Source organism: Pseudochaenichthys georgianus, unplaced genomic scaffold (genome assembly GCF_902827115.2).
Source record: "Pseudochaenichthys georgianus unplaced genomic scaffold, fPseGeo1.2 scaffold_608_arrow_ctg1, whole genome shotgun sequence".
Lineage (NCBI taxonomy): Eukaryota > Metazoa > Chordata > Actinopteri > Perciformes > Channichthyidae > Pseudochaenichthys > Pseudochaenichthys georgianus.
In genome coordinates, this window is record NW_027263166.1 from 80,601 (window position 1) to 91,566 (window position 10,966).

The 10,966-nt window shown below is 53.6% G+C and overlaps 1 protein-coding gene across 1 annotated transcript in view; it reads right to left on the minus strand.

The window, feature by feature from the left end:
* Window positions 1–408: 408 nt before the first annotated feature.
* The window catches only part of LOC117443419 (transmembrane protein 79), a 13,531-nt gene continuing 2,973 nt past the window's right edge, over window positions 409–10,966 (minus strand). The window contains exons 3-5 of the mRNA XM_034079401.2: window positions 5,523–5,708; window positions 3,793–4,024; window positions 409–898 (exon numbers count right to left, since the gene is read on the minus strand). Coding sequence (XP_033935292.1) covers window positions 694–898; window positions 3,793–4,024; window positions 5,523–5,708 — 623 coding nt within the window. The 3' untranslated portion in view covers window positions 409–693. The remainder of the gene's footprint in view (window positions 899–3,792; window positions 4,025–5,522; window positions 5,709–10,966) is intronic.

Below are 10,966 nucleotides of genomic sequence, written 5' to 3' on the forward strand. Positions count from 1 at the left end.
TTACTGCCATATAGTATTTCATAAATATTTTTCCTTTATTCTCTTATTTTTTTTATAACTATAATGATCATATGAAGGTGAGTGTTACATGTTGTGATCATGTTGTGTTACATGTTGTGATCATGGATGTTGCCCTCGTGTCTGTTGTGTGATTGTGATGTGCTCAATGTGACATGTACTGTATGTAGTAACGTGTGTTGTTTATTGTTGTCTTTTATCCTCTCACCTGTATCTACTTGTCTTTCATCCTTTTATTTTATATTTGTTTACAACTAATGCTGTTGATATATAGTGATGATAAGGGTGTCTCTTACCATCCGGGGACAACAGCTGGAAATTAGCCATGTCGGCTAAAGCTGCTCCACGACACCATACATACATAACTAAACTAAACATGAAGAAACAAAGTAAAATATGTCATGCTTTTATTGTGAAATGGGAAAACTGTTTTTATAAAAGCAGATTTTTTATTGTGTGAATCAAATAATTAAGGTTCATTAAACAGATATTAAAATTAAATGGAAATAATAAAACAAGTTGATTCCTACAAACAAATGATTACACATTGGAGAGGGGGGGGGGGGGGGGTTACAACTTCAAACATTTCAAAATACAACTTTATTAACACAGAAACCTTTAAAGAAAATTTCCTTTTATAAAAAAATAGCATTTAAAAAACATCTCAGCATCGGATCATCCCCAGAACCGCTGCCGGCCGGCGGGTGGAGTCAGCGGCTCCTGAGGGGCGGGTGGGAGGCTGAACACCGACCCCCCCGCCTCCACCGTGAACAGAAAGATCATGTTGGCGACCGTCATGGCGATGCTCGGCAGGAAGGAGAGGCCGAACCCGAAACCCCGGATACTGCTGCCGAACGCCGCCGCCACCCAGTACACCAGCCTGAGAAACAAAACAAACGCACCTTTAGTTAAACCAGACGGAGACGCAAAACAAACGCACCTTTAGTTAAACCAGCCTGAGAAACAAAACAAACGCACCTTTAGTTAAACCAGACGGAGACGCAAAACAAACGCACCTTTAGTTAAACCAGACGGAGACGCAAAACAAACGCACCTTTAGTTAAACCAGACGGAGACGCAAAACAAACGCACCTTTAGTTAAACCAGACAGAGACACAAAACAAACGCACCTTTAGTTAACCCAGACGGAGACACAAAACAAACGCACCTTTAGTTAAACCAGACAGAGACACAAAACAAACGCACCTTTAGTTAACCCAGACGGAGACACAAAACAAACGCACCTTTAGTTAAACCAGACGGAGACGCAAAACAAACGCACCTTTAGTTAAACCAGACGGAGACGCAAAACAAACGCACCTTTAGTTAAACCAGACGGAGACACAAAACAAACGCACCTTTAGTTAACCCAGACGGAGACGCAAAACAAACGCACCTTTAGTTAAACCAGACGGAGACGCAAAACAAACGCACCTTTAGTTAAACCAGACAGAGACACAAAACAAACGCACCTTTAGTTAACCCAGACGGAGACACAAAACAAACGCACCTTTAGTTAAACCAGACGGAGACACAAAAACAAACGCACCTTTAGTTAAACCAGACGGAGACACAAAACAAACGCACCTTTAGTTAAACCAGACGGAGACACAAAACAAACGCACCTTTAGTTAAACCAGACGGAGACACAAAACAAACGCACCTTTAGTTAAACCAGACGGAGACGCAAAACAAACGCACCTTTAGTTAACCCAGACGGAGACACAATTTAAAGGTGGGGGTCTAATCCTGAGCTACAGGTGGTCCTGAACTAAAGGGGGTTCTGAGCTACAGGAGGTCCTGAGCTACAGGTGGTCCTGAGCTACAGGTGCGTTCTGGGTTCTGGAGGGTCCTGACTCCTGAGCTACAGGGAGTCCTGAGCTACAGGTGGTCCTGAGCTACAGGTGGTCCTGAGCTACAAGTGGTTCTGAGTTCTGGGGGGTCTCACCTCCCGAAGGCAAAGACCAGTCAGCAGGGGGACCAGCTTCAGGTGGTTCTGGGGGGTCCTGAGCTACAGGTGGTTCTGGGGGGTCCTGAGCTACAGGTGGTTCTGGGGGGTCCTGAGCTACAGGTGATTCTGGGGGGTCCTGAGCTACAGGTGGTCCTGAGCTACAGGTGGTTCTGGGGGGTCCTGAGTTACAGGTGGTCATGAGCTACAGGTGGTTCTGAGCTACAGGTGGGTTCTGAGCTACAGGTGGTCCTGAGCTACAGGTGGTTCTGGAGCTACAGGTGGTTCTGGAGCTACAGGTGGTCCTGACCTACAGGGGGTCCTGAGCTACAGGTGGTTCTGGGGGGTCCTGAGTTACAGGTGGTTCTGGGGGGTCCTGAGCTACAGGTGGTTCTGGGGGGTCCTGAGCTACAGGTGGTTCTGGGGGGTCCTGAGCTACAGGTGGTTCTGGGGGGTCCTGAGCTACAGGTGGTCCTGAGCTACAGGTGGTTCTGGGGGGTCCTGAGTTACAGGTGGTCATGAGCTACAGGTGGTTCTGGAGCTACAGGTGGTCCTGAGCTACAGGGGGTTCTGGGGGGTCCTGAGTTACAGGTGGTTCTGGGGTGTCCTGAGCTACAGGTGGTTCTGAGCTACAGGTGGTCCTGGGGGGGTTCTGAGCTACAGGTGGTTCTGGGGGGGTTCTGAGCTACAGGTGGTTCTGGGGGGGTCCTGAGCTATAGGTGGTTCTGGGGGGTTCTGAGCTACAGGTGTTTCTGAGCTACAGGTGGTTCTGAGCTACAGGTTGTTCTGAGCTACAGGTGGTTCTGGGTTCTGGGGGGTCCTGAGCTACAGGTGGGTTCTGGGTTCTGAGCTACAGGGGGTCCTGAGCTACAGGTGGTCCTGAGCTACAGGTGGTTCTGGGGGGTCCTGAGCTACAGGGGGTTGAGCTACAGGTGGTTCTGAGCTACAGGTGGTCCTGAGCTACAGGTGGGTTCTGAGCTACCAGTGGTTCTGGGGGGTCCTGAGCTACAGGGGGTTGAGCTACAGGTGGTTCTGAGCTACAGGTGGTCCTGAGCTACAGGGGGTCCTGAGCTACAGGTGGGTTCTGAGCTACAGGTGGCTACAGGTGGTCCTGAGCTACAGGTGGCTACAGGTGGTCCTGAGCTACAGGTGGTTCTGGGGGGTCCTGAGATACAGGTGGTCCTGAGCTACAGATGGTTCTGGAGGGTCCTGAGCTACAGGTGGTTCTGAGCTACAGGTTGTTCTGAGCTACAGGTGGTTCTGGATTCTGGGGGGTCCTGAGCTACAGGTGGGTTCTGGGTTCTGAGCTACAGGGGGTCCTGAGCTACAGGTGGTCCTGAGCTACAGGTGGTTCTGGGGGGTCCTGAGCTACAGGGGGTTGAGCTACAGGTGGTTCTGAGCTACAGGTGGTCCTGAGCTACAGGTGGGTTCTGAGCTACAGGTGGGTTCCGAGCTACAGGTGATTCTGAGCTACAGGGGGTCCTGAGCTACAGGTGGGTTCTGAGCTACAGGTGGGTTCCGAGCTACAGGTGATTCTGAGCTACAGGGGGTCCTGAGCTACAGGTGGGTTCTGAGCTACAGGTGGGTTCTGAGCTACAGGTGATTCTGAGCTACAGGGGGTCCTGAGCTATAGGGGGTCCTGAGCTACAGGTGGTCCTGAGCTACAGGTGGTCCTGAGCTACAGGTGGTTCTGGGGGGTCCTGAGATACAGGTGGTCCTGAGCTACAGGTGGTTCTGAGCTACAGGTGGTTCTGGGGGGTCCTGAGCTACAGGTGGTTCTGGGGGGTCCTGAGCTACAGGTGGTTCTGGGTTCTTGGGGGTCTCACCTCCCGAAGGCAAAGACCACGGTCAGCAGGGGGACCAGCTTCAGGTGATCCTGGTTCAGGTACACTGACATGACGGACAGGTTCAGGAAGTAGATGAGGAACAGGGAGGTGGAGTCAGAGACGAAGCGTCGGTGCACAGAGACCTCAGGAAGCCCCGCCCCCTTTGCCTCATCATCAAAGTGAGGGCCAATCACAGAGGACCTGAGGCGAGTGACACCCAGCACCACCCAACCTGAGAGACAGACAGGTGAGAGGCAGACAGGTGAGAGACAAACAGGTGAGAGACACACAGGTGAGAGAGGGACAGGTGAGAGACAGACAGGTGAGAGGCAAACAGGTGAGAGACAAACAGGTGAGAGACAGACAGGTGAGAGACAGAGAGGTGAGAGGCAGACAGGTGAGAGACAGACAGGTGAGAGGCAGACAGGTGAGAGGCAGACCGGTGAGAGAGGGACAGGTGAGAGGCAGACAGGTGAGAGGCAGACAGGTGAGAGGGACAGGTGAGAGGCACACAGGTGAGAGAGGGACAGGAGAGAGGCAGACAGGTGAGAGACAAAAAGGAGAGAGACAGACAGGTGAGAGGCAGACAGGTGAGAGAGGGACAGGTGAGAGAGGGACAGGAGAGAGGCAGACAGGTGAGAGAGGGACAGGTGAGAGAGGGACAGGTGAGAGACAGACAGGTGAGAGAGGGACAGGTGAGAGGCAGACAGGTGAGAGAGGGACAGGTGAGAGAGGGACAGGTGAGAGACAGACAGGTGAGAGAGGGACAGGTGAGAGAGGGACAGGTGAGTGACAGACAGGTGAGAGACAGACAGGTGAGTGACAGACAGGTGAGAGAGGGACAGGTGAGAGGGGGACAGGTGAGAGGGGGACAGGAGAGAGGCAGACAAGTGAGAGAGGGACAGGTGAGAGAGGGACAGGTGAGAGAGGGACAGGTGAGTGACAGACAGGTGAGAGACAGACAGGTGAGTGACAGACAGGTGAGAGAGGGACAGGTGAGTGACAGACAGGTGAGAGACAGACAGGTGAGAGACAGACAGGTGAGTGACAGACAGGTGAGAGACAGACAGGTGAGAGAGGGACAGGTGAGAGAGGGACAGGTGAGTGACAGACAGGTGAGAGACAGACAGGTGAGAGACAGACAGGTGAGAGAGGGACAGGTGAGTGACAGGACAGGTGAGAGAGGGACAGGTGAGAGAGGGACAGGTGAGTGACAGACAGGTGAGAGACAGACAGGTGAGTGACAGACAGGTGAGAGAGGGACAGGTGAGTGACAGACAGGTGAGAGACAGACAGGTGAGAGAGGGACAGGTGAGAGAGAGACAGGTGAGAGAGGGACAGGTGAGAGAGGGGACAGGTGAGAGAGAGACAGGTGAGAGAGGGACAGGTGAGAGAGGGACAGGTGAGAGAGGGACAGGTGAGAGAGGGGACAGGTGAGAGAGGGACAGGTGAGTGAGACAGGTGAGAGACAGGTGAGAGACAGGAGAGAGAGGGACAGGAGAGAGAGGGACAGGTGAGAGAGGGACAGGTGAGTGACAGACAGGTGAGAGACAGACAGGTGAGTGACAGACAGGTGAGAGAGGGACAGGTGAGAGAGGGGACAGGTGAGAGAGGGGACAGGTGAGAGAGGGACAGGTGAGAGAGGGACAGGTGAGAGGGGACAGGTGAGAGAGGGACAGGTGAGAGGGGACAGGTGAGAGAGGGACAGGTGAGAGGGGACAGGTCCTCACCCAGGACTACGGGCAGCACACTGAACACGGAGCACCTCAGGGTGTAGACGACTCTGAGGGGGGGGCCGTCCATCAGGGGGGCGTCAAACGGCAGGAAGACAAACCCCCCCCACACCAAGAGAGGGAAGAACAGGGCCGCCGTCCCCAGAGAGACAGACAGCTTCAGCACGTCCCTGCACCCCCCACCTGAGAGACAGACAGGCAGAGACAGAGGTTACAGACAACCCGTGAGGGGGCGTGTCAGCCAGCGTGGGGCTGCAGGGGCAGTGTGAGAACACGTTTTTAGAGAGTACTTGTCCATGGACAAGTGAGTTTGGCAATGTACTTGTCCGAATACATTTTTCACTTGTCCAGAATGGACAAAAATTGGGGCCACTGGAAGCTTCTTCTTCGTCATCGTAGTTTACATTTTCCCACGGTTTTTACAACACCGCTAACGTAAGTGAGCGGTGAGATTTCACTGCTTCACACATAGGTTTGGGTATCGTTTGGATTTTAACGATTCCGGTTCTGCTTTTCGATTCCGGTTATTTTCGGTTCTCGATTCCGGTTCTTTGAGAGGGTAAATAAGTCCCATGACAAACTGGGAGAAAAATATATTTATGAAAACATTAAGTCAAATCTGTATTCCTGTTTACAAATCACTTCATACTGTGTAATTTCATTACGGTTATTGAATACAATTATATAAAAATAATCTCTGCATTGTTTAGTTAGTTCTATGTGGTGCAGTTTGAGAATGTACGATTGGCCCAGTGTCCTCTGATGCTACACTGCAGCCTGCCTGGGAGACAGAGACCCACCACACATGTCCAACACATAGGACATAACCTAATAATAATAATAATACATTAGATGTATAGCCTACAGGCCTAGCGCTTTTCTACAACTCAAAGACGCTTGCACGCTTACACACGTCCTGCAATCAGGGCCGCTATTATTAATAGAAGTTGTTTATTTGCATTAATTATATTTTAATCTTTTTGAGAATAGTATTTGGCAGGAAATGCAGACGTATTCACCTGTAAACGCATACTGAACGACATACATGCACAACCATTTACCTCACTGCATAAAAAAGTGTTGATAATAATAATAAACAGGAATTATATTTATATTATTATATTAGCCTACTTTGTTTCGAAGAAAAAAAAAAAGATTAACTCCTGTCGGTTCATCTCACAATGTCACTTGGGGCCCCAAGTTGGCCAGGGGCGGCCCTGCCTGCAATACACATGCTGCAGCTGCTCACTGTTTGTAAAAGTAAATAAATAGTATTTTCATTTCAATAATGTACTTTCTATTCCCTGCTTCATAAACAATACTGACATCCCTGTGCTCCTCTGAGTCTGGGGGTCCGGGGATGTGAGGACAGCGCGAGGACACAGACAGGGAGGCTGCTTTACTTCATAAAGGAAATGGCGGTTAATATTAACAACATAGGAGCTAAAACGCTTAATAACCTTCATTACGTGTTAGAGAAAGAACATAAGAAAGTTTGACAAAGATTAGGCTGTTAAACGGGCAGAAAGAGTGTGTGTAGAAAGAGAGAGAAAGACGCTGAGCTGCAGCGCGCAGCGATCAGCTGATACGGAGCATAGAGAGAGAGAGAGAGCTGCGGTCCGCGGGGCTCGGCCTCCTGTCCTCACAACTCTTATTAATCCCGGTACCGGACAATTGTTATTTGTTCCCACCCCGCTCCGCTCCGCCCCCGTCTAACACCTGTATGGTGTCGTGACGACATGCGCGATGTGACATCACGTGGACGTGCGGTCGTCTGTGGGACGATCGAGCAGCAGACCAACTCAAACACGCCATGTTACGTTGCTGCGGCTGCAAAGGAAACGCTGCGTGGATCTCGTGTCGGGTGTGAGCGACCGCAAACCACGATCAGCGCCAGATCTCCAACGCCCCGACCCGCTGGGCACAGGTTCAAACCCTGACCAACGTGTTCCAGGGTTTCTCCAGTTCGGCGCTGCAACGAGCTTCAGATCCAGAGGTGCGTAGCTCGCTCAGCTCGTGCTCTGGTGACTTCAGATCCAGAGGTGCGTAGCTCGCTCAGCTCGTGCTCTGGTGACCTCAGATCCAGAGGTGCGTAGCTCGCTCAGCTCGTGCTCTGGTGACCTCAGATCCAGAGGTGCGTAGCTCGCTCAGCTCGTGCTCTGGTGACTTCAGATCCAGAGGTGCGTAGCTCGCTCAGCTCGTGCTCTGGTGACTTCAGATCCAGAGGTGCGTAGCTCGCTCAGCTCGTGCTCTGGTGACTTCAGATCCAGAGGTGCGTAGCTCGCTCAGCTCGTGCTCTGGTGACTTCAGATCCAGAGGTGCGTAGCTCGCTCAGCTCGTGCTCTGGTGACCTCAGATCCAGAGGTGCGTAGCTCGCTCAGCTCGTGCTCTGGTGACTTCAGATCCAGAGGTGCGTAGCTCGCTCAGCTCGTGCTCTGGTGACTTCAGATCCAGAGGTGCGTAGCTCGCTCAGCTCGTGCTCTGGTGACCTCAGATCCAGAGGTGCGTAGCTCGCTCAGCTTGTGCTCTGGTGACTTCAGATCCAGAGGTGCGTAGCTCGCTCAGCTCGTGCTCTGGTGACTTCAGATCCAGAGGTGCGTAGCTCGCTCAGCTCGTGCTCTGATGACTTCAGATCCAGAGGTGCGTAGCTCGCTCAGCTCGTGCTCTGATGACTTCAGATCCAGAGGTGCTTAGCTCGCTCAGCTTGTGCTCTGATGACTTCAGATCCAGAGGTGCGTAGCTCGCTCAGCTCGTGCTCTGGTGACTTCAGATCCAGAGGTGCGTAGCTCGCTCAGCTCGTGCTCTGGTGACCTCAGATCCAGAGGTGCGTAGCTCGCTCAGCTCGTGCTCTGATGACTTCAGATCCAGAGGTGCGTAGCTCGCTCAGCTCGTGCTCTGGTGACTTCAGATCCAGAGGTGCGTAGCTCGCTCAGCTCGTGCTCTGATGACTTCAGATCCAGAGGTGCGTAGCTCGCTCAGCTCGTGCTCTGGTGACTTCAGATCCAGAGGTGCGTAGCTCGCTCAGCTCGTGCTCTGATGACCTCAGATCCAGAGGTGCGTAGCTCGCTCAGCTCGTGCTCTGATGACTTCAGATCCAGAGGTGCGTAGCTCGCTCAGCTCGTGCTCTGGTGACTTCAGATCCAGAGGTGCGTAGCTCGCTCAGCTCGTGCTCTGGTGACTTCAGATCCAGAGGTGCGTAGCTCGCTCAGCTCGTGCTCTGGTGACCTCAGATCCAGAGGTGCGTAGCTCGCTCAGCTCGTGCTCTGGTGACCTCTGATCCAGAGGTGCGTAGCTCGCTCAGCTCGTGCTCTGGTGACTTCAGATCCAGAGGTGCGTAGCTCGCTCAGCTCGTGCTCTGGTGACTTCAGATCCAGAGGTGCTTAGCTCGCTCAGCTTGTGCTCTGGTGACTTCAGATCCAGAGGTGCGTAGCTCGCTCAGCTCGTGCTCTGATGACTTCAGATCCAGAGGTGCTTAGCTCGCTCAGCTTGTGCTCTGGTGACTTCAGATCCAGAGGTGCGTAGCTCGCTCAGCTCGTGCTCTGGTGACTTCAGATCCAGAGGTGCGTAGCTCGCTCAGCTCGTGCTCTGGTGACTTCAGATCCAGAGGTGCGTAGCTCGCTCAGCTCGTGCTCTGATGACTTCAGATCCAGAGGTGCGTAGCTCGCTCAGCTCGTGCTCTGGTGACCTCTGATCCAGAGGTGCGTAGCTCGCTCAGCTCGTGCTCTGGTGACTTCAGATCCAGAGGTGCGTAGCTCGCTCAGCTCGTGCTCTGGTGACCTCAGATCCAGAGGTGCGTAGCGCGCTCAGCTCGTGCTCTGGTGACTTCAGATCCAGAGGTGCGTAGCTCGCTCAGCTCGTGCTCTGGTGACTTCAGATCCAGAGGTGCGTAGCTCGCTCAGCTCGTGCTCTGGTGACTTCAGATCCAGAGGTGCGTAGCTCGCTCAGCTCGTGCTCTGGTGACTTCAGATCCAGAGGTGCGTAGCTCGCTCAGCTCGTGCTCTGGTGACTTCAGATCCAGAGGTGCGTAGCTCGCTCAGCTCGTGCTCTGGTGACCTCAGATCCAGAGGTGCGTAGCTCGCTCAGCTCGTGCTCTGGTGACCTCTGATCCAGAGGTGCGTAGCTCGCTCAGCTTGTGCTCTGGTGACCTCAGATCCAGAGGTGCGTAGCTCGCTCAGCTCGTGCTCTGGTGACCTCTGATCCAGAGGTGCTCAGCTCGTGCTCTGGTGACTTCAGATCCAGAGGTGCGTAGCTCGCTCAGCTCGTGCTCTGGTGACTTCAGATCCAGAGGTGCGTAGCTCGCTCAGCTCGTGCTCTGGTGACTTCAGATCCAGAGGTGCGTAGCTCGCTCAGCTCGTGCTCTGGTGACTTCAGATCCAGAGGTGCGTAGCTCGCTCAGCTCGTGCTCTGGTGACCTCTAGATCCAGAGGTGCGTAGCTCGCTCAGCTCGTGCTCTGGTGACCTTCAGATCCAGAGGTGCGTAGCTCGCTCAGCTCGTGCTCTGGTGACTTCAGATCCAGAGGTGCGTAGCTCGCTCAGCTTCGTGCTCTGGTGACTTCAGATCCAGAGGTGCGTAGCTCGCTCAGCTCGTGCTCTGGTGACTTCAGATCCAGAGGTGCGTAGCTCGCTCAGCTCGTGCTCTGGTGACTTCAGATCCAGAGGTGCGTAGCTCGCTCAGCTCGTGCTCTGGTGACTTCAGATCCAGAGGTGCGTAGCTCGCTCAGCTCGTGCTCTGGTGACTTCAGATCCAGAGGTGCGTAGCTCGCTCAGCTCGTGCTCTGGTGACTTCAGATCCAGAGGTGCGTAGCTCGCTCAGCTCGTGCTCTGGTGACTTCAGATCCAGAGGTGCGTAGCTCGCTCAGCTCGTGCTCTGGTGACTCAGATCCAGAGGTGCGTAGCTCGCTCAGCTCGTGCTCTGGTGACCTCAGATCCAGAGGTGCGTAGCTCGCTCAGCTCGTGCTCTGGTGACCTCAGATCCAGAGGTGCGTAGCTCGCTCAGCTCGTGCTCTGGTGACCTCAGATCCAGAGGTGCGTAGCTCGCTCAGCTCGTGCTCTGGTGACTTCAGATCCAGAGGTGCGTAGCTCGCTCAGCTCGTGCTCTGATGACTTCAGATCCAGAGGTGCGTAGCTCGCTCAGCTCGTGCTCTGGTGACCTCAGATCCAGAGGTGCGTAGCTCGCTCAGCTCGTGCTCTGGTGACCTCAGATCCAGAGGTGCGTAGCTCGCTCAGCTTGTGCTCTGGTGACCTCAGATCCAGAGGTGCGTAGCTCGCTCAGCTCGTGCTCTGGTGACCTCAGATCCAGAGGTGCGTAGCTCGCTCAGCTCGTGCTCTGGTGACTTCAGATCCAGAGGTGCGTAGCTCGCTCAGCTCGTGCTCTGGTGACTTCAGATCCAGAGGTGCGTAGCTCGCTCAGCTCGTGCTCTGATGACTTCAGATCCAGAGGT